Source organism: Gossypium hirsutum, chromosome A05 (genome assembly GCF_007990345.1).
Source record: "Gossypium hirsutum isolate 1008001.06 chromosome A05, Gossypium_hirsutum_v2.1, whole genome shotgun sequence".
Lineage (NCBI taxonomy): Eukaryota > Viridiplantae > Streptophyta > Magnoliopsida > Malvales > Malvaceae > Gossypium > Gossypium hirsutum.
Genome location: NC_053428.1, coordinates 110,819,923 through 110,843,882, shown reverse-complemented (window position 1 = coordinate 110,843,882; position 23,960 = coordinate 110,819,923). Strand labels below are relative to the sequence as shown.

The 23,960-nt window shown below is 32.1% G+C and overlaps 2 protein-coding genes and 1 non-coding gene across 3 annotated transcripts; 2 read left to right on the top strand and 1 right to left on the bottom strand.

Annotated features, from left to right (window-relative positions):
- Positions 1 to 4,328: 4,328 nt before the first annotated feature.
- On the top strand, positions 4,329 to 13,973 carry LOC107904248 (histone-lysine N-methyltransferase ATX4). Its single transcript, XM_016830557.2, has 23 exons — positions 4,329 to 5,880; positions 5,986 to 6,041; positions 6,125 to 6,338; positions 6,725 to 6,853; positions 6,948 to 7,016; positions 7,116 to 7,184; positions 7,290 to 7,381; positions 7,554 to 7,646; positions 8,106 to 8,241; positions 8,624 to 8,729; positions 8,826 to 8,925; positions 9,343 to 9,467; positions 9,747 to 9,892; positions 10,466 to 10,570; positions 11,097 to 11,161; positions 11,260 to 11,455; positions 11,846 to 11,932; positions 12,052 to 12,108; positions 12,203 to 12,292; positions 13,001 to 13,087; positions 13,323 to 13,397; positions 13,483 to 13,583; positions 13,673 to 13,973. Exons 1-23 carry the CDS (start codon positions 4,915 to 4,917, stop codon positions 13,761 to 13,763), a joined length of 3,255 nt encoding a protein of 1,084 aa, XP_016686046.1. The 5' UTR covers positions 4,329 to 4,914; the 3' UTR covers positions 13,764 to 13,973.
- A 1,162-nt stretch (positions 13,974 to 15,135) lies between these two features.
- On the bottom strand, positions 15,136 to 15,207 carry TRNAE-UUC (transfer RNA glutamic acid (anticodon UUC)). Its single transcript has one exon. It is a non-coding gene; the product is annotated as a tRNA-Glu (tRNA).
- Positions 15,208 to 21,400: 6,193 nt separating this feature from the next.
- On the top strand, positions 21,401 to 23,926 carry LOC121203324 (glutamate synthase 1 [NADH], chloroplastic). The gene is made up of 5 exons (XM_041114641.1): positions 21,401 to 22,227; positions 22,341 to 22,460; positions 22,716 to 22,829; positions 23,247 to 23,399; positions 23,558 to 23,926. Exons 1-5 carry the CDS (start codon positions 21,820 to 21,822, stop codon positions 23,642 to 23,644), a joined length of 882 nt encoding a protein of 293 aa, XP_040970575.1. The 5' UTR covers positions 21,401 to 21,819; the 3' UTR covers positions 23,645 to 23,926.
- The last annotated feature ends 34 nt before the right edge of the window (positions 23,927 to 23,960 follow it).

Here is a 23,960-nt window from a genome sequence, read left to right as displayed (position 1 = left end):
GTTAATGGTTCGTTTGATTTATTTAGCAGTGAACAGACTTGATTTAGCATACTCGATTCATATTTTATCTCAATTTATGCATGAGTTGAGGTAGGACCATTGGGACGTGACTCTGCGTGTTGTCCAGTACTTGAAAAGTCTTTTGGCCAAGGGATTCTATTGAGATTTGATAGTGATTTGTCTTTAAAGGGGTGGTGTGATTCGAATTGGATTGCTTGTCTGTTAACCAGACGTTCGCTTTCTAGCTAGATTGTCTTTCTAGGACAATCTCCAATTTCCTAGAAAACTAAGAAATAACATACTATGTCTCTGTCTTCCTCTGAGGCTAAGTATAGGCCTATGACTTTTGTGACTGTGAGCTCAAGTAGCTGAAGGCCTTGCTATTGAGCTTAGATGTTCATCATTCTAAAGTTATTCCTTTATTTTGCGATAGTCAATTTGCGTTGCATATTGCACAAATTCTTGTATTTCACGAGCGTACTAAACATATTGAATTGGATTATCACTTTGTTAGGGATGCAATCCAGGATGGGTTGATTGCACCTTCTTATAGTTCGACCTCCATTCAATTGGTTGATATTTTTACAAAGACATTTGGTAAACTACAATTTGAATACATTTTCAGCAAGTTGGGCATTTATAATCTGTATACTCCAACTTGAGGAGGGTGTTAAGATATTATTATGGGATATTATCTTTTAGGAATACCTAAATATATTGTATATTATTGTATATTTAGGCGTATATTTAGGAATATATTATATATCTTTCTTATTCTTACGAGACTACTACTATATAAATATTATGTATACCCTTGAGGTTTATCAATAAGATTAAAAGGCATTGCCCTATTTTGATCGATGTGGTTAGCAATGGGTATGTGGTTGATAGTAATCTTTCAGAAGTTCGACTTATACATACTATGATTTTGAGGGCATGGCAAGTTAGATTTTGGCATGTGTCGAGGGAGCAAGACAAGGTTGCGAACTTCATAGCAAATATGTCGACTAGAGCTTTGAATGTGAAGTATTATTTTGGTGAGCCACCTGAGTGTGTTCGAGCTTTACTAGAGAATGATATTTAACAGTCTGGAATAAGGACAAACTCTCAGAAAAATTGTGTAATTAAAAGTTTACTTCTATTTACTTTTAACAGAAAAAAGAAGAAGAAGAGATTACCCTATCCTTATCAAGTTATACCATAAAATATTTTTAACCGATGTAATATTCTAAAGATGATTTGAGTATTGATAGTATAATCTAAGTATTAACTCTAATAAAATATATATAATATAAATGGTTAAACCTTATAAAAACAAAAATAGATAATTTCAACTAAAAGTTGGCCTTTCCTTAAATGGGTTGATGACAAAAGAGCACAAAGTTGAAGTGCCAAAATGTTTGTGTATTCCAGCATGAGCTCATTGACATGTCTAATCAACTTCTTTGTGGACTAAAATGGCTGCCAATCACTTTCCAGAGCCACTCTTGTATCATGAAAAAAAGGTCTGGATTTTCCTATAATGACACAAAAGTATATACATGTACACATCAGTTACGAGGGGCGGATCTAAGCACTGATAGGGATTAGATTCTATAAATAGAATTTTTTTATTTAATTTATTTATAATTTATAAAATTTTAAATTAATAATAATAAAATTATATTTTATTCTTTAAAAATAATAAAAATTTTATTTTATTTTCTAAAAATTACAAAGATATAAACTATTAAAATAATAAAATTATATTTTTATAATCATAAAATTATATAATTAAATTTCGGCTGCCCAATTTTTTTTGACTTGAACCCTAATAGACAATGTTTTTTTTAAATAAATAAATGATTGTGAACAAATTTCTGATTTAGTCATTCAAGTATAAAAATATTACAATTTCATCAAGCAATTATTTGTGATTGTGTTTCGTTACTAGCAGAGCTGAAAGTTACACTTTGACATATGTATAAATAATTTGCAATTATACGTTTATTAAAAAAAACATTACGTATAAATAATGTGTTTTTATATATTACTAGAAATTTTTAATTAATCTATTAATTAGAAGTAAAATTAAAAAGTTGGAAAGAATATACATTTTTAGTGTAAAATATGAAAATATGAAAATAAAAAGTTGGAAAGAATATACATTTTGAGTGTAATTGATAGATTAGAAATGGAAAAGGCAAAAGGAGTAAATAAGCACTTGAATTTCGGGGAAAAAATCAATTAAATCCCTCCACAAAAAGGTACTCAATTAAGTCTTTAAACTCTCAAATTACATCAAAAGCCTTTTGATTAACTATTTTCTTCTTTTACTATTACAATGCTAATGCCGCACTCTATATTTGTGATAGTTGATGTGGCAATACTAAATTAGTTGCCATGCTAGAAAAAAATAAAGAATTAAAAAAATTAAAATAAAAATTTTTATTTAAACATTTTTACTAGAATGAACCTACACAACTCTTTGTTCAAGTTGATTTTAGACTTAATTTTTTTAATTATAAAAAAATAATTTCTTTTAAAAATTAAAATTTTATAAATTTATAAAAACACTATTAAAATTTACAAAAATATTAAATAAAATAAAAATTAATAAAAGGGTAAAGGGTAAAAAAAATCTCAATAAAAAATAAAAAATTTAATTGAGCCCTTATGAAAAAAGTGCACCTAATTGAACCCTAATGACTAAAAAAATCACTTGGTCTCTTCCGTTAATGGAAATTATTAGTTGACTAATTTGACCATTAATTGTATGACATGTGAATTATATAAATTTTGTTCAATTTTAGTGTATTGGCAATTTAGCATAAATTGACGTTGTGGAGCTTAATTATGTAATGATTTGGTAATTGTGTGCTTAATACTAATTTTGATACTTAATTTATTATTTTCTGTCCAATTGGTGGGAGAACAAGTTAAAATGTGGACCACTTGAGAATTTGGGCATGAATGCTAAAAGTTGTTATTATTATTTTGAAAGACATTTCTTTAAGGACATTATTAGGACTGAATTTGCAAGTAAACACTTATATATTTTATTTTAAGGTTTAATAGTTATATTTATATTATATCTATATTATTTAGTGTCACTTTAAATTGGGTCATCAATTTCATTAGAAAATTATAAAAATGTCTTTCCCGAATTAAAATAAGTTATACTATTTGAGAATATTTTAATTTTTTTCGTTTTAATAAAAACCAAATAAAATATGTAAATAGTGAGATTTAAACATATACCAATTACATTAGTAAAATTTTAAATTTACTATTCAATTAAAGTTTTATTTTAATATAATTTATACATTGTTATTTTAATATGCACTAATTATTATCTCTGGTAGTTATATATATTAAAAGAAATATTATTAATTGAGTTGGTGTGTGACACCAATTCAATATTAACTCACAGTTGATAATAAAACCGTGATAAATAATTATAGTGCATTTACTATTATTTATCTTATGTATTTATATGTTCAAATTTTATTTCACTCATAATTTAATCTAAATTTTTTATTTTAATACCATCCATATTTAATATTTATTGTATGTTGTGAATATCTGGTTTTCAAATATAATTTCTATATATTATATAAATATATTTTAGAATTGATGACGAGGGACATTGCCCTCGAGCGTATGGCATAGCCTCTCGCTTGAGGCTCGAAGCGAGTGGGTTTATTTCAGACACTTGCAGCTCTTGGAGTCTGCTCGGAGGAAAGCAGGTGTGACAGGCATGGCGAAAGAAATGATTTAGTTTAGTAAGGAGCGACATAAACCATGTTCATGTTTGTTCTGCAAAATGCATGTCTGAGTCACACCGAGGTCTGCTCTTTGATTATATGAGAAACAGAAGAAAAAAGTAAAACCATGGTCCTGTTTGGAAACTGCAGGGTTGGGAACTTCATGCCACAAGTCCTGGAACTTAAATATGCCATTGGCACCAAAGTAGTAAAAAAAGGGGTGAAACCTCCATTTGTACACTTTCTGTTGCCCTGCAAATTGGTGGAAAACAGGGCATCCCATCAACCCAAGTCTCATCTTGAAGATGAGTCAATGGGTAGCAGTGACCCATATTAGTTTTTACATAAATGAATAGCATAAAGTACAAATTAAGCCATTCTTCCAAAAACAAATGGAACAGAATCAATAGCTTCTCTTATGGAGCGCCATATTAAAAAATTTGCCAACAATTCCGGGACTTCCCCACAAAATTCCTTTAACAAGTAGAAATTACAGTAAAGTTCCAACATTCTTGGAAAATCCCCCCTACTGAACCGTAACATGAAAATCTAAAATATGAAGAAAAAACAATTGTTGTCTCACATTATTAACGATCCATCCTCACCAGCCCACACTTTGAAAACATAGATAACGACGGCCTCTCCTTCTTTTCTCTCTCCCTATTTCAGCTTTCTTAGAGAAAAGAAAATTTTCAAGGGAGAAAAAGAAATTTGCTTCAAGCTTTATTTTTTTATTTATCTTAAAATATAATGGTTTAGGGGAATTTAGTTTAATTTAATATTATATGTTGTCTCTTTCTTTCTCTATACTCTGCAGCAGTTGGAGAGAGAAAGCTTGATCGAAACAGATCTCTATTCCATCCAACTCGACCCACTCTTCTTTTTCTCTTCCAATTTCGCATCGGTTTCTCGTTCAATTTCTCTTCTTTGTCTTTTCTTCGGTTCCTCTGTTTACATAGAAGGAAAAGAGAAAGGAAAGAAATGGTGGTGGTCTAATTGTTTGCTTTGTTGGTGGAAAATTGAGTTTGCAATTAGGGTTTATGGGTGTTTTGGGAATTAAGCTTTTTATGTGAAAATCCAGTTTGGTTTAAGCGTTTCGAAATTGGAAGAACGAAGAACTGAGAGGTGTTTTTTTTTTATGAGAAAGGATTGATTGATTAGAGAAAATATGATAATCAAGCGCAATCTGAAATCCCAAATGCCGAGTCTAAAACGATGCAAACTCGGCGACTCTGTTGGTGAAGATGAAGATAACTCGGGTACAACTCGCAAGAAGCGAAAAATCAACTATTATTATCCTTTGACTCTCCTCGGAGATGTCGCCGCAGGCATAATTCCGGTCAGTCTCCACTATATTATAGCCTCCGGAGAGCTTGAGAAGGGTTTCGCTGCTTCGTGGAACACCGAAGTCTCGTGCTCTCCTGATGAAGTGGAGTCTAAATCCAAACGCTCAGATTCGTCCAAGCCCAAGAACCGAACGGTGGGGATTGCTCGGCCTCCGTTGGTGAGGACATCGAGAGGGCGAGTTCAGGTACTTCCTTCGCGGTTTAACGACTCTGTTATTGAGAGTTGGAAGAAAGAAAGTAAAACTAGCTTACATGATCATAGTTTCGATGAAGATGAAGATGACGATGATTTTGAATGTCAAAAGGATAAGTTCAGTTTTAAATCATCTAAAAATTGTAAGCAAAACGTGAAAAACCAGCGAAACAAGGAAAACAATGGTTATAAAGGGAGAAAATATACTACATTGTGTGAGGAAGATGACAGAGAAGCAGGGTATGGTAGGTCTTCTGGTATTGGGAAGTACTCAAGTTTCCGGAGTTCCTTAACTTCAGTGCATGAGCAGTTAGTTGGAGAGTATGAGAAGAAAGCGAATGGGGTTCTCATTGTTGATTTAACAGCCCAGGGCCAAGCTTCAAGGGAGAATGGTGAGAAGGAAGATGGGTTGTATGGGCCAGAGGATTTCTATTCGGGGGATATAGTGTGGGCAAGGCCAGGGAAGAGGGAACCGTGTTGGCCAGCTATTGTTATTGATCCAATGACACAAGCTCCTGAGCTGGTTTTGAGGTCTTGTATCCCTGAGGCAGCTTGTGTGATGTTCTTCGGACATTCTGGAAATGAGAATCAGAGGGTACTGGTTACTTTATAATTAGAGCTTGTTTATCAGTTTATGTTTGGGAACTTGTTTACTTGTGCGATTGTCATTAAGTATGTTACTTTAAATGATATTGGACAGGATTATGCATGGGTCAGGCGGGGAATGATTTTCCCATTTGCAGACTTTCTCGACAGGTCTGTAGATCGTTTTTTTCTTGAGGCAATTGATTTTTTATTGTGTAGCTGGTATGTGCTTAGGTAGAGTCTGCTTAGTGTAGGTTCCACGAGCAGCCTGAATTGGCTAGGTGCAAGCCTAGCGATTTCCAGTTGGCAATGGAAGAAGCTCTTCTGGCAGAAGAGGGATTTACTGAGAAGTTGATGGACGATATAAACATCGCAGCTGGGAATCCAGCTTATGATGAATCTGTTCTTAGATGGGGTCAGGAGGCTACTGGGTCAAACCAGGATCTGGGCTATTGCCTTCCTAACCAGGCAAGTTGCTGTGTAAAAAAGTTCAGGCTTTGTTTACTTCTTATCTTTTTTCTTTGGGAACAAATTTTATGACATTTCAAAGGCCTTCACTTACCTTAACTTTTGGAATTCCAGCCACTCTCAGGAAAGAAAGGCTATTTGTTTGTATCTTGTCTTGGGGAATCCGTTTGCATCTTAGCTTTAGTGTAACCTTAGTTCTCTCTCTTTTGGTACTAGTGTTTAGAACAATTTTGAGCTCCTTATTGTTTGACTTAGTTTGCATAAAAATAAATTTCAATAACTTATTTTTATATATTTGTCTAAAACAATTGGGTCATATAGGTTAAGGTGCAGGGTTGAAGTTGTTCCTTCTAGTCTTCAAAGTCTATTGAATGTAATATTTGCAGGGCTTGTTTGGGAAATGTAAGGATGCAAGATTTTGTGAAAGCTGTGGCATGACGCTTCCATTTAAAATGGGAAAGAAAATGAAAGCATCAACTCCTGGAGGCCAATTCCTGTGTAAAACATGTGCTAGGGTTTGTGGCTACACCTTTTCTGCTTCTTAAATTATGTTTCCACTGTTTTTTTTCCTTTTGGTACTTTTCAGAACCATATGCATTTTTATTGCAGTTAACAAAATCTAAACATTATTGTGGCATTTGCAAGAAAATTTGGAATCAATCAAACAGTGGGAGTTGGGTAAGGCAACATAGAAACTTGAGTTTTGATTTCTTTTCTTGCTGCTATTGAGCAGATTTATTTTTAATACTAATTTATTGCTCATTTACACTGAGTTAGGTGCGATGTGATGGTTGTAAGGTTTGGGTGCATGCAGAGTGTGACAAAATTTCCAGCCGTCACTTTAAGGTTCATATGTCATACTGTTTATTGTAATTCATTATTTATTTTGACCTAGTGAAGCCAATGAATGAAGTTTGGATTTCCCTAATCAAGTCAAATTTGCTTCTCTAGGATCTGGGGGGCACTGACTATTACTGTCCTGCTTGCAAAGCAAAGTTCAACTTCGAATTATCCAATTCAGAGAAGTGGCAGCCAAAAACTAAGTAAGTCTATTCTATTTTGAAACCAATATTTGTTTCTGTGTGAGTGTATTTGGACTAGGGCAGTGTTACTGCTAGAAGTACTATATGTATCGGAAAATTATTTCAAGGCATTCTGACTGATCCTTTTTTCTTCACCTCTGTGTGCCTAATGCTTTTAAAACCTTTAATGCAGATCCAAGAATAACAACAGTCAACTACTTCTCCCTAATAAGGTTACCATTGTCTGCTGTGGTGTTGAAGGCATATATTACCCAAGCCTCCACTTGTAAGAAAATTCTATTATTAGTGAATAAATTTCTGTTTTCTTTTCCCATCTTGGAATGACATATATACAAATATATATTTTAAATTCTTCAGCCTGCATGGATGTCTTTGGTCTGTTTTACAAATTGTTCAATAGCAATGTGTTGTTAGAATTTTATTTTCTGAATGCATTTGAAATGATACCATTTCCATTTAATAGTCAGTGATTCCATTCAAGCAAATTTGAGATTGCTACTTCATTTAAATTGTACATTTCATAACAAGTAACTTTACAGTCCTCTGAACTGGGATCTTTATCTAAACTAGGCAAAAAATGCTTAATTTTATTGTCATACAATAACGTCAAAATGCCCTATGCGAATTTTATTTGAGTGTTTAACTAGTTCTACCTGTGAAAAAGAATTTGCCATTCTGAATTTTGACTAGGAGTCTTTATTGATTATGATATCTTCTATTCCAGAGTTGTTTGCAAGTGCGGGTCCTGTGGCTCTGAGAAGCAAGCTCTTAGTGAGTGGGAAAGACACACTGGTTCCAGAGAAAGAAATTGGAGGGTTAGCGTGAAGGTGAAAGGTTCCTTGCTGCCATTAGAACAATGGGTTTGTGCAACCTTTGGACCCTTCTTTTTCCTTTCAGTTCTACATTTCTTATCTGTCCTCGTACTCCATGTCTTTGGATGTAGAAAAAATTTAGAAAAGTGGATTCCACATAACTGAGATCCGTGTAGAAGATGACATTCCATTCTATTCTATTTCACATAAGAAAGAAACTTTTGGTGGACTTTAAGCTGAACTTTATTCTGGAAGGGAAAATGCTGGCCCCAAGTTCTGAAACTTTTACGTCATACTTTTTATACCTCTACTAATAAAGGAGTCTACTTCCCAGAAAGATGTGTCATTATTTTCCTTTTGTTATCTTTTTGGGCTTTGTTTGTACATCCTTCCAAATTATATATTGATAGCTTCATGTCTAAACTTGCAGATGCTTCAGTTAGCAGAATACCATGCAAATGCTACCTCCTCTGCTAAGCCTCCTAAACGACCATCACTACGAGAGAGGAAGCAGAAGTTGCTTGCCTTTTTGCAGGGTATTCTTGTTGGCGTTGAAATAGTAATTTCATGTGTGCTTACTTTTTTCATTTATGGGTGTGGGGTTATGGTAGTTATTACATTTGTTGTGACAGAAAAATATGAACCGGTTCGTGCTAAGTGGACAACTGAACGATGTGCTGTATGCAGATGGGTTGAAGATTGGGATTACAACAAAATTATTATTTGCAACAGGTAGTTTCAAGTACTGTTTTGTCCCTTTTGGTGTGCTTAAATAAATTGTTGTATAAAGGCATTGAGTTCTGGTTCCTTAGAACTGTCTTTTTTTCTGACATATAATTGACAGTTAAAAGCAGTCTCCTGCTTCTAAAATAACATTGATCTTAAGGTAATGAAATGTCAAAAGTATAATGCTGATCTTTTCCATGCTTTTATATCTCCTTGTAATGACTGTAAGATCTGTCCTAGCTTTTGATTGTCCATTTTCAGCTTCATATTTATGGGCAGTGAATGGCATTTGAGTTCCAACATCCAGTTATTATCATTATTTGAGTTCTAATCCCATGCTTAGTAGACAAAATAATATTTCTTTGTTGGTATTTACGGCAGAGCAAATCATATTTATTATAAAGTTGATTTTCTTCTAATCAGATGTCAAATTGCCGTGCATCAAGAATGTTATGGAGCAAGAAATGTTCGGGATTTCACTTCATGGGTTTGTAAAGCCTGCGAAACTCCTGAAGTTACTCGAGAATGTTGCCTTTGTCCAGTCAAAGGTATAATCTGTAGATATCTCCATTTCTTGTCTTTTGGTTCCAGCTGGATCAGGCTCCCTGTTTCACTTCTTGTGAAAAGTGATGTTTGTGTGGATAATTGCGTATTTCCTTCAACTCTCTTAGATATGCATTTCCAAACTTATTTTTAGAGCTTCTTATGCTTTAGTTCTTACCATCAGGTGGTTTAATTGCAATCTAGCAGCTAGTTTCCATACCTGTTTTTGTTCAATGTAGTCTCTGTTGATTATTATTAACTTATGCGGTTTTCCCCCATTTTAGGAGGTGCTTTGAAGCCAACTGATATTGAAACATTGTGGGTTCATGTTACTTGTGCTTGGTTTCAACCTGAAGTATCTTTTGCAAGTGATGAAAAGATGGAACCTGCTCTTGGAATCTTGAGCATTCCATCAGATTCCTTTGTGAAGGTATATTAAGATAATAAATACCCATATTCATTTCTTTTTAGAGCATGATCTTAGGCAAGTTGATAGCTCCTTGTTTCACACTTGGCGTGGTGGTTGGGACTGCTGCATCTAGAAACTGAAGGATTTATTGTTGTGCAGAAGTTTTAGTTCATATTCATTAAATAGTCATCAGAACCTGGAACTCAGGGTTTTCCTTTTGGCAGAGACTTTAACCAATTGAGTAAATAATATTACCATCAATCTATTTTATGAGATATTTTTGCAATTTTTTCTACCATTTCTTTATATAAAATTTGTTGGTAGAGTGAACAATCTTTTGCATTCCTATACCACATATGCATGCTTGAGAAGGGGTCCTCTGAAAGTATAATCTTTTTTTGGCGTAAATTGACTAGATCTTTATATATATATATGTATATCAGTGTTAAATCTGCTAAAACATCCCAGCTATTTGTAACTATTTGTATTGTGGTTCTGTTTTGTTTTCGTTTTTGGGCATGGAGACGGATTTCTTATCTGATTGCTATTCATTAACATAAACTTGTGAATATGACTTGTTTACATGAACTACAGATTTGTGTTATTTGCAAGCAAATCCATGGTTCTTGCTCAAAATGTTGCAAGTGTTCAACATATTACCATGCCATGTGTGCATCAAGAGCTGGTTACTGCATGGAGGTAAGTTACTTTTAGCTGATTTTCCACCTAATACTTGCAGTGTCATTTTCTTTAATCAACGTAATATGCTCCCTGTTTGGCATCTACCTTGAATTTCCTTTGATTCTATGATATCATTCTAATGTTTATGTATGTCTAAGCTATCTCGTCCATTCATGCCATAGAAGAAAAGATATTTCACGTTTACAAATCAAGATTTAAATCCTTTTTGGTGCAAATCAATAGTTTAGCAAGTTTGTACAAGATCTAGCTGGTTTTGGATCAAGCCTTAGAATTTCAAAAACTTCACAAGTTCACATTAGAATTTCAAATTCATTACATAAAACAATAATCATAGAGAGAGAACTTGAAAAACCTATAAAATTATGTTTATTTACATAGATAGGTATTGTCAAAATTCCGCTCAATTAGTATATTGAGTCTGTTCTGTTTTCATGTGGATGTACTTGGGATTTAACTTGTCAAGATCATCGAGTTGATCACTTGCTATCACTTCATAGCTTCTTCTGTTCTGTTTAAATTGCAGTTGCATTGCTTGGAGAAAAATGGCAGACAAATAACAAAAAAGGTGTCATATTGTGCATATCACCGGTATGCTTTAAGTATATCTGCTGAGTTTCTCTTTTTGAGCAATTTCTTATATGCTAATCTTTGGTTCTTGTTTTTGTACTTGTTTCAATTTTGTGAAGTGCTCCAAATCCAGACACTGTTTTAATCATACAAACCCCTCTAGGGGTCTTCTCTGGCAAGAAGAAGAGTGGATCAAGGCTAATTTCTTCAAAAAGAGTGAAAATTGAAGAGGTTCCAACTGTAGAAACTACTGATGTTGAGCCGTTTTCTGCTGCTAGGTGCCGGGTCTTCAAAAGATCAAACAATAATAGAAAGGTAAACTTACAAGAAAGTTTGAAATGTTCATGCATTTTATCTTGGGGGTATCGGTTTGCCTGATTTCATTCCTGGTATATTCTTGGGCTGTGTAGTTGTCTGAGTTTTTGCCAAGATGATTCCCCTCCTCTTCCTTTCCTAGTGGAATGATTTTGAAAACTGGTGGTTTAGGATTCAAAACTTTTAAGGCTGCCTTCTGTTTTTAATGTAAATGGAAAAAGAGGAGGAAGCAAAAGGAAGCATCAGATTTTGCTTCTTTTCGAAGTCAATCTTTTCCCTCACTGTTGCTTTATGTTTTCATTTCTGAACCACAGCCAGAAAAATGGTTCAAGCTTCTCAAGTTCTCTCACTGTATTATTTTGATCTCATTAATATTTTTTCTTTACTTAGAGAACTGAAGAGGAAGCTGTTGCCCACCGATTAATGAGACCTTGCCATCATCCTTTAAGCACTATACAGAGTTTGAATACGTTCAGGGTAAATTTTTCTCCTTCCTAAAATCTATGAGTTTGTTTACAGTTTTTGCCCTTTGAATTTGAATTCCAATAGAAATAAATCCTTTGTTAATATCCATGATTGATCATTTCATTTAACAGATGGTTGAAGAGCCTACAGGTTTTTCATCTTTCAGGGATCGACTCTACCACTTGCAGGCAAATCTCTTTTCTTTTTATTTTTATTTTTTTCTTCTAAGCACTTAATATTCTGATCAGTTTGCTAAATAATGCGTGCATATAATACATGCAGAGAACTGAAAATGATCGAGTTTGCTTCGGTAGATCTGGTATACATGGGTGGGGTCTCTTTGCCCGTAGAAATATTCAAGAAGGGGAAATGGTATTATTAATGAAAAATTTGTTTTTGCTCAATTTTTTTTTAATTCCTCAGGGTTTTGATAGCTATTGTCTAGGGTTCCCCTTATAAATTCATTATACAAAGGTCCACGGACTTGTGGATGGACTTACATATGCCTCATTCTGTTTTGGTTGCATTGGGTTTCTGATTTCAAGAGTTTATTGATAACTGATATAAAGAACCTTAATGACTCGTTTGGTTACTTCATGTAATATAAGGATTAAGGTTATTTATTACATATGTATTACAATAGTTAGACATAAAATAAAGAATTGTTAGTACAAATTTTAACTTGAAATTAGAAAGATGAGTAAAACTGTTGTAAAAAATAAGACTGCTTCAAACTAAACAAAAATTTTTCCTGTTCTCCCAAAATAAGCCATGTGAGTAAAGTGGGTATCATAGTAATTAGATTAAAGCTTAAAATAATGTTTGCGATTCTGTTTTTATCTTGCATGTGGAATGGGATTCTAATTAAAATTGCCGGACACAACATATCTTCAGATAGCAACTAAATCATTCAAACAGGATCCTGGACAACTTGGTATTGGGCAGTGACATTTTGCACTGTAGAGAATCCCTGCAAACCTTGTATTTTTGAACAATGGGAATATTAGCATTTTCTGGTTGTCTGAAAACGGAAATAAGTATTTACATGGCAGTGAAGCTTTTCTTTTTTTTTTTTTTCAGGTTCTTGAATACCGTGGGGAACAAGTGAGGAGAAGTATTGCCGATCTAAGGGAAGCACGCTACAGAATAGAAGGAAAGGACTGCTATGTAAGATGATTTTCTTTGTACAGTTGGGAAATGTTTCTACTAATTTTCATGCAAATGGGTTTAGGTTAGTCTAAAATATTTGAGTTGAAAATCTTTCGCAACTCTGGTGCTGAATGCTACCAAGTTTATTATTTTGAAGCGTTTAGAAGTGTTAGTTCCTCCGATCACTTGTACCTTAGCTCTTTGCACCTATGTTATTCTTGAGACTGAATTGTGGGAACAACATATGTTGCAGTTATTCAAGATAAGTGAAGAAGTAGTGGTGGATGCCACTGACAAAGGGAACATAGCACGATTAATCAATCATTCGGTAAATCACTTTCTTTTGCTTTCACTAGCCTAGAGTTGAATCTTTTTGCTCTTTTACTGCGTTATAATCTATATCACTCTTGCAGTGCATGCCTAACTGCTATGCGAGGATTATGAGTGTGGGTGATGATGAGAGTCGGATTGTTCTTATCGCCAAGACTAATGTGTCTGCCGGAGATGAGCTAACGTATCTATCCCACATACTCTCTTGCTCTCTTGCAGGTGTACAGTGATTATTGGTTAATTTTTTTTAATGCTTGGTTAACACTTTGGCAGGTATGACTACTTGTTTGATCCTGATGAACCAGAGGAATTCAAAGTTCCCTGTCTGTGTAAGGCTCCAAATTGTCGAAAATTCATGAATTAGTAGTATATATACACAGCGTAGCATCAATTGTTTCCCCGCAAGGACCGCTAACTCAATTCCCCATAGCAAAGGAGAATCTCTGTCATTACATATACACCCAATTCTCAAATTTTTGCCCAAAAAAAAAAGGAAAATGTATCTTTCTTTCCTTCTTTTTTAATAACAGATTTTATGTTTAATTAAACCAGAGATTTCCCAGTTGCTGTTCAAGCACTTGTGTATATTTTGTTGATGCTTACTTTCGCCATATTGTTGAATGCTAACCCATTTTTTAAAATATATGTTTTTTCTTTAATAATAATAAAGAATTTGGATTGACTCTAAACTTGTTTCGCACACAGCAATTTAAAAGTTATGAGTTCAAATGTGAATAAACATGTAATATTTTTTTCATTTAGTTAGTTTGAAGTTTTGAGAGTTTATGGTTAGTTTAAAAAAAAATCAGATGTTAACTTAGTTTAAAAATAAAAAAAATTATTTAATGGAATTTATATTTATGTCTTTCGAAAATTAAAATAATAAATCGTTATATGTATATGTTAGTCCAAAAAATTAGTTAATAGTATGATTACTTATTGAATAACAAAAAAAAAAAACACCATATGCAACTTTATTTAACTGTTCTAGTGTTCCATATTTATTAGGTTATTCTTTCTCTAATATTTAGCATAATTTTCTTTTTATTATATGTTGGTCGTTGATCAAGTTTATTTTCATCTGGATCTATATAATTAATATTTTTAAGATCTCTTTTTCTATGTACTTTTTGAAGTATGAATGATTTCAAATTCACTTATAAATGAAGTTATGAAGCACAGAATATGTTAGTACGATCTAACCTTTTAGTACGATCCAACCTTATTTATTTATACTATATTAAGGTGATGTTACTAAGCATTTTATTAAATCAAATTACAAATGATTGTATTAAGCATATATTATTTTAGATCAAATTATGGTTATGGTTCCTCTACATAATATCAAAATAGTTGGTACTATTAATTATTATGGTCAAAATGTTGAGGTCGAATTCTTTCTTAAAAATATTCATTCTAACTTTATGCTGAAATATATATGTGTTAGAAAAATGTTTTTTAGAGAAATTCACATAATCATTTTAATCGAAATAATTAAGAATATTAAATATTTGAACTAACTAATGTTATTACAAAATAGATGATTAAATTATGTCAAATTAAAATATAAATACTAAATCTCAAAAACAAATATAGTAAAGAGTTCGAAACAGTAATTTTATAGTTATCTTATAATAATTAAGAAAAAAAAGTCCGGTTAGTTAATAATTATCTTATAATAATTGAGTCTGGTCTGTTAGCCCAATTACTAACTACTAAAAGAAAATTTAATTTTTTTCCATTGCCGGGAATTGAACCCGGGTCTCCTGGGTGAAAGCCAGATATCCTAACCACTGGACGACAATGGATTGGCTGTAGATGTTACTAAAAAGATAACCAAAAAATTTCCTTGTTAAATTCATCATTTTCTATTATTTAAAAACACAACATAAATATCAAATTTTAAAAATTACAAAGAATTTCAGAAAAAGAACAAAAAAAAAAAACACACAATTATATTAAAAAACGAGCTTAAAAACCAACCCAAACTCAATCGTACTAAAAAATGAGTATGTGAAAGAGTATTGCCAAGGTCCCTTTTAACTTATTCAAACTGCCAACTTTCCTTTACTTTTTATGTTTCCTACCCTCACATGAATGTTCCTATTTGTTAGATGAGTTGACAACAAATATATAGTGCTAAAGTAATATAATTATCTTTTAACTTTTTGTACTTTCGTAAAAGTATTTTTTTAATTAAATAAAATATATTTGATATTTTTTTATCTTTTTATTATTTAATTGACTATTTTACAAAGCTTATTTATATTTGAAACTATAGGGGTTAAATTCTAAAGATTTCAAAACTTGAGTTTTAGGACTAATTTACATTATTTGAGAATTTACAATTTTGAAAAATAGAATATGAAAGTTTAACTCTTCAAAAATCAAAGACTAATTTTTGGAAATTTTGACAATTTTAGTTGTAAAGACTAAATTATAAAATCTAGAAATTTTAGAAAATGGACTATTTTGCAAAACTGTACAAAATGAGGTTTTGGACTAAACTCTAGAATAAGAAAATTTGTTTATGAAGAATTAAATTATAGACTAGTAAAAATTTAGATTTCAATAACTAAATGGAAAAAAAATAAAAATAAAATATAAAAAATTATTTTCTTCAATAATAAAGAGAGCTTCTTATTTTTATTTCTTTAACAGTGAACAGAACGTTATCAATTAAGAGAAAAAAACCCTAAAATAATGAAGTAAGACTCTAAATCTAAAAACATGCAAGTGAGACTTTTAATTAACGTGGGACCACCAATCATGGAACTGTCTTTTTCTTTTCCTCCCATCCTCCAAGATGGATGGCAACTGGCTAACATCCTTTCGGAGTTGGGACCCTTTTTAACACATCTCTCATCATCGTTTTGACATTAAAACAAACACATGGTGGAATTAGCTCACACCTCAAAATTACAAATATTATGAACTACCAATCTTAATATCTGCATGTGTGTTTACCCTTTTGGACCATAAAAAGTCTTTCGTCTCTTTTCTATTTTTAAACAACTCGTATTTAATTTGGTTTTGTTGAAAAAAATAAAAGTATGTTGTCTTTTTTCGTGAAATTGGGATTATGCATTTGAATTCGAATGTACTCGAATTCATATCCTTTTGTATTGATAATAATGTATATGTCAATCGAGCCAAGATTCAATAGGCATGTTTGTCAAAACTCATCCACATTATATATCTTTTTGTTTTTATATAAAATTTATAATTTTTATGTCAAATTTTTTAAAAAAGTGAGACAATTTTTTAAGAATATATAAAGGTTTAATCCACAAATTAATATATATATATATATATTTTTGGTCATAAGTAGTACTTAAATTAATTTTTTATTTCAAGTTGGTCTTCTATTAGTTCAACAATTAATCAAATTGTAAAGTTTATTTTAAAAAAATATTTAACCCACAAATTAGAACTTAAGCTATACTTTTGCCTAAACTTTTTTGTCACAAGAGGTACATAAACTATTCTCTCGTTACCCATTTTATGCCAAAATATTATATCCATAAAAAATTTCAGTCAAATAAAAACCGCCACGTCCTATACACTTTAAAAATTAATTCTTGTATTTCTTTTATTATTATTTTACATTATTTCACTCTTTATTTTTTTTATTCTATGTTTTTCTTTTTTTCTTCTTTTATAGTGTCTAACAAAGAAAGTAATGCTCGAAATTTGCCCTCCCAAAATCAAAACGCTAGAGATAATTCTATTTTCAAATTACATCTCTTGCTTGTTTGATTTGATGAGATCGAAAAAGTTCTTTTATTGATCCAAATTAGTCATTTTCAAAATTAAACCTACCGGTTGAACTAAGAATCAGTTAGAGTACCAGTCCAAAGATAGGAGTTGAATTACTCAACCCACAAACTGATATAAATCAATTGAATGGAGTTAAAAAATAGCTTGAATTTGTTCAACAAGTTTTATCTTTTTACTAAATATTTTTATTTTTATTTACATAAATTATTTAATAAGGCCCCAAAAGCTAAGCGACGAATAATTAGATAGAACAAATAAAAGGAAAAAACAATGTATTTTGGTGATTCCCCGTTGAATTTGATTTGTATCACGTAAACCAAGCAACACAAGGACCACCAAATAATTAATGAAAATATTAATATACAACTAATTAATAATTATTTATTAAATATTAAAATGAATTAATAAAGTAAAATTCAATTCACCGATAATTAAAAGTATAAAATAATATTTACTCCAAAATATACCTATCGAACGTGAAAGGTTTATTAATTAAATAAATAATGGTAAGACAAGTTTAATTTCTTTATTAATAGATGTGGCTGATATGCTTCAAATTACAGTTACTAGAATTTCATGAAAACTTTTTGAATATTCAGTTTCAAAGATTCTATATTTCTTTCTCTAGCTTACATAATTAGACATTATGATTTTGAAAACTATATAAATACATCTAAGAGATATAATTAAAATATGGTAACCTATTGCACTAAAAATATTAGATTATCAAAATACTTATTCAACTATTACTGTATTTCTGTTTTGATCATCTAATTTTTAAATATTTTAATTTAGTCACTAACATTATCGAAATTTAATATTTTGATCACCAAATTGGTGCATCACATTGTTGTGATATCATTTAATGGTATTGGGAGGTTACTTGAACATGTGACTTTGTTTATATATAAGATTGTTATTTTATGTATTGGCAATAGAATAAAAAAATTTTCACAACTAGAATTAACAAGGAGGAGAAAATGGAGGGGATAAGGCCTAGTTCGTTCGTGCAGGGTGGAGAGTCAATGAAGGTAAGGAAGAAGGAAGGGAGGAGGAAAAAGGAAGTGGCTTGGAGAGATCCCTTTTCTCTTGTGTGCTTGAGCTTATATAGAGGTTGTCCTTTGTCTTTAAGCATGAGATGATAGGTGAGACCATTCATCTTTGAGCGAGGGTGTCTTGTAAGGGGTCACGACAAGGGGTCGTTTTGAGGGGTTTAATGTGGACCACTTGCGGGTCTTGCCACATGTCCCTTGTTGACAAGGTATAATAATTGCCCCCCTCCCCGGTCAAGAGGAAGGTTATAAAGTGACCTATCTCGATACTTTTTTGAGGATTGATTATGTGTGAAGTGGCAGAGTTGAACTCACATTTGTGAGGGCTCATTGACGAGTTCTCGCAGGGTTTGATACTCCAGTGGTCTATAGGGTGTTGAGAAACGATGCCAATTATTAACTTTGTGGTTAGATCTTGTAACACCTTCACCTGTCCCGATGCCAAACATCATTCATTAAACATAGTTAAAGTGAAGTAAAACTTGTCAAAACATTCAAGAGTTATATTAGCATTATAAAATATATATAAAACCATTTAAAAAATGGAAAAGCTAATCATGCATACATTCATCCAAAAGATAGCCAACCAAAACAAACAAAATAGTAGTAACCAATATCACCATTACAACTTGTAGCAATATAGAACAAGTATATATGTATACCTAGATGACTTCCCTAGTACATGCTCTTCGATGATAGTAATGCGTAGTTAATGATCCCCTCAATAATTAATATTTCTTTTATACTTTAATTTAAGTTTAACTAATCAAAGTTAATTAGTTAAACTTAAATTAAATAAGCCTTAATCAATAATCAATCAAATTTAGTGGATATTAACATACTTCTCCACTAATTGATGAATTAAAATGGTTTATTTTCTATTTTAAACCTTTTGCAATAAAAAAAAAACTATAGTGATAAGTTTTTTACAATTTAGTTCTTATACCTTAATTAACTATTAAATCAACAAAATTACGAGACTAAACTTTAATATATTTCTATACTATCCTCGTTTAATTATTAATATTTACAGCTTGGTTTACGAAAATGGGTTTCGAAATCGCTATTTCCAACACCACTGAAAATCGGACTGTTACTAATTAATTCTATTTTCAAACTTCATTGCTTGCTTGCTCTACCTGATAGGATCAAAAAAACTATTTCATTGATTAAAATCAATGTTTTTAGAGCTAGACTAGGAATTGATCGGGGTATTGATCTAAAGATAGGGGTTGAACTAGTTGAATTGCCAACAATATAAATTGATTGAACTAAGGTAAAAAAAAAATCAATTGAACCGATTTTCTCTATTTTTGAAATATTTTATATGAATTTTTTGATAACTTATTTGATTGAACCGAATGAGTTAATCAAATTGAGAATTAGTGGCTTGACCGGTTAGACCATCAATGTAGTTCTGAAGAAAGAAAAAAAGTAACAAAGTAAAAAAGAAAAAGAAAATATATATACCAACTTGGAAAAAGAACATTTTAGATACCACTTGTGATGAAAAAATGTTTAGGTATCAAAATGGTAAAAAAAGACATAGTTTAGGTGCTAATTTGTGGGTTAAGCCTATTTTAAAATAAACTTAGGGCTAGTTTATTAGTGGTGTTAAGAAGTATTTTTGAAAAGATAAAATGTCAATTTTAGATATGATGTTGTAAAGTAAAAAATTTAACGACGAGGAAAAATATAAATTCATTGAAAAATACTTTTCCAAAAGCCAAAAGCCAAAAGCTAAATTTTTTGACTTTTTAATTTAGGTTAAAATCCTAGTTTAAAATTAAAGTTCGGTTTGAAAATGTACTTGTTTATCAAATTTTTTGGTTTGAAATCAAGATTTGGGTTGAAAAGTATTTCAATCTCAATGATAAACAAAATCTTAACGGTTTCATTATCGGTTTGACTAGCAATTTGACTAACAAAAGTACCAAGAGAAAAAATAATTTAGGTACCACTTATGACCTTAAAAAAAATCAGATACCAAAATAAAAAAATGTATAATTTAAATACCAATTTATAAGCTAAACCAAAAAAAATCAATTTTCTAAAAATTAATTTCATTGAGCCTCAAAGAATATCTAAATTTGATCAGCATCTAAGGGTGCCTTTAGAATTAGAACTGTTCATGGGTCGGGCCACTTGGCCTAGCCCGAAGGCTCGCCCAAAATGTGAGAGGGTTTGAGAAAAAATATAGGCCCGAAAAATGGGCTTGGACAAAAAAGACCCGTTTAAAAAATGGGTCGAGCATCAGGTAATGCATTTTTGGCCTGGTCCGGCCCAAATCCACTAAAGGACAAAAAAATCTACTTTTTCTGTTTTTTAATATTATTTTCTTGTTATTTTCTCCCTATTTTGCTACCATTTTACTATTATATTGCTACTATTTTGTTGTTATTGTTTGGATATTGTATGAAACTTATTTTATTGTTAATTTTGTTATTTATTTTAAAGGCATTTGTTAATTTTGTTATTGTTTTAGAGGTATTTGCTTGTTAAGTTGCATTTATGTTAGTGTTATTTAAGTATACATATTTTTTTAAAATTATTTTTAATTTGTTGGGAAATATTTATTTTGATGTATTATATATATTTTAAAATTATATAAAAAACAATATAAAAATTAATATGGATGGGTCAGGTTGGGCCTAGGTTTTAGCATTTTTATCCGGATTGAGATTGGACAAAATTTTAGACCTTTTTTCGGGTCGGACCAAGCTCGGGCCTAAAAAACAAACTTAAATTTTTAGTTGAACTCAGCCCGGTCTGACCCATGTACATCTCTATTTAAAATAAAGTGTGCATTTACCTTCAATAAAATTTAAAAAACAATGACTATAGAATTAATTACTATAATTATGAGATAAAAAATTCTATTGTACCAGGTTCACTACCCATCCAAAGACACGTTAAGGAGTTTTCTTTAGTTTTTTTATTTTATTTTAGTATATAATATCTAATTTCACCATTTTTAACTATTTTTATACTAATTAGAGAGAAATGCAGTGTCATAAAAGGACAAGTATCCAAATTGGAAATAAAAATGAAATTTGGTAAATTTAGAGCTTCCCAGCTGTGGTCCCACACCCTCTTATTTGAAAAATAGAAAAAATGAATAAGGGAGATACTCTTTCTGTCTATAAATTCTGTGCTAATCCCTTCAAAAACCTGCCCCTTCTCTTTTTCTTCTCCATTTGATTGTCTCTTTTCAATTTTTCGTGGTTCGTAGTTTCGTCGAGTGCTTCCAAGCTCCATATCGGTGATTCCGGACGTGATAACAACCCATTTGAAGGACTTCCCTTTCATTGAATTGGAATTTGAAGCTAAAAATGATCTACCAGGACTTCATTTTATTTTCTGGAGAACCAATCAGAAAAAAAATGTTATTCGAATTTTTCGTTTGAATTTCAGATCTCTTTCCATATCTCTACAGATCTACTCGACGGATCTGAATCTGAAAACGAGAGAGACTTCGACTCCAAAATATATTCTGATTCTTATCCGAAAACAATCTCTACTTTTAATATAAGTGAATTATAATCTTAAAAGAAAAAAGAAAATATTTGAAATAACAGGTTTTGAATAATGTCGTCGGCGTCGGCGTCGGCGTCGATGTCTGGCTCTCTCCTTCAACTTCGAAACAGCTCTTGCGCCCTCCCTTCACTCAACAAAGCCTCTCTTGCTCTTCAACTGAATGTCATTCCCTCTGTCCGCCGCAAAACAAGAACAGTGCGATGCTCCGTTAAGAAAAATTCCTCCGCTGCTTTGGAGAAGAAATTTTTAGGGACTCGATTGCGGGGGTCTGGATTGGAGAGGTTACACTTATGGCAAACGGATGGGCCGAGTCGGGCCCCTAAACTCCGCGTTGTGGTGCGGTCCTCATTGTCCGGGGTGCCTGAGAAGCCACTCGGTCTGTATGATCCGTCTTTTGATAAGGACTCCTGCGGGGTTGGTTTTGTCGCTGAGCTATCCGGTGACAGAACTCGGAAAACTGTACGTTTTAGGACACGTGTAGCCTAATGTAAATTTTTTATGTGTGTACGTACATATATGTACGTACTTGACGATGCTTGAGTTTTGTTCTGATTTATTATGGACATTTTTAGATAACGGATGCTTTAGAAATGTTGATACGGATGTCACACAGAGGGGCTTGTGGATGTGAGACAAATAGCGGCGATGGAGCTGGGATTCTCGTGGCTCTTCCTCATGATTTTTACAAGGAGGTTTGTTTTTGTTATCCACCTTTTTTTTAAGGAAAAAAAAATCTTTTTGTGTTACTTTTAAATAGCCCCCCTTGAATATATTCCATTTCGGATTTCTTTTAACTACTTTTTATTCGCGAGTGTGTGAATTGTGATGGAATAATAAATAGAATGTGCCCCTTAACGCCCATATTTTATTTGTTTTCTACTAGTACAGTGTAAAGTGAACATATGCTCAAACTTTTTGAATATATAATTTTTAGCATATTTGATCAGGTTGCAAAGGATGTTGGGTTTGAGTTACCACCGCCAGGGGATTACGCGGTGGGCATGTTCCTTTTGCCGACATCTGAGAGCAGAAGGGAAGAAAGCAAAAATGTATTCACTAAGGTAAATTTATACACTCAGAGTTGTTCAATATTATATTTATAATTATTATAAGCCAGCTGAATGTTATGCATCTCTAGCAGGAATTGCAGTCCTAGTATCATTGTATTTATTTTAAATAATAATGAAATTTCTTCTCATGTTTACCTTTTTAGAGAGCGATAGCTTGCTAGTTGTCTTTTCCTTTTTCTTTTTAAATTATTTATGTAATTTTAAGATGCTTCGATACAACAGACTAATGAGTATCCTTTCACAGTATCTTGAAAGATAATTTCTGGGGTTGATCATGTTTTTCACCCTTAATTGGTACCAACAGCCATAGTGATTGTCGTCTGGCAGCAATTCATGTTTAAGTAGCTTAATATCAATAGAGATCTTTTGGCAATAGCTGCTGACAGAAAATTTGGTTGGCTTTTGCAGGTTGCTGAATCTCTTGGGCATAGAGTGCTTGGGTGGCGACCTGTACCAACGGATAACTCAGGATTGGGCAATGCTGCTTTGCAGACAGAGCCTGTTATTGAGCAAGTGTTTCTTGCACCCACATCCAGATCAAAGGCTGACCTTGAACAACAGGTAAGTTTTCCTTTCTTTTTGTTGACATATTGCAAATGCACATTCATCAATTTGCTAGAAGGAATAAAGGTAAGTTATTTCTAGATTAGATAGAGTATTGTATGTGAAAATGGAGTTTTTCCTGGGAAATGCAAGGTTTATGATAAGTTGGTTTTCAGATTAGATTGCTAACAAGGAATTTGATGAAGTTGGTTCAGCATGCAGCAAACTCGACAGCATGCACCAAGTCATGCAGGAGCTGCTGATGCAAGCTTATTTTGTTTATTTTGTAATTCCTAGTCAATGAAATGTAATCTTAGTTCATTTCTAACTAAGTTAGGTTGTTGACTGATGTAATTAGCTTATGTATGAGCTGTAAACACAACTTTGTATAAGTTTACAAGCCAAAATTTCAAGTTTCCATGTCATTAGTGGAGGTAGGTGATGTTTAGGTAATTATTTGCTGTTTTTGACAAGCTTAGTGCTTGGTTTATGTATTGGCATTGTGCCATTATGCAATTCATGAATGAAGTTCAGTTTGTTCATCATTTTTTTCTCTTCATTTTTCTTAGCTTTTCTTTC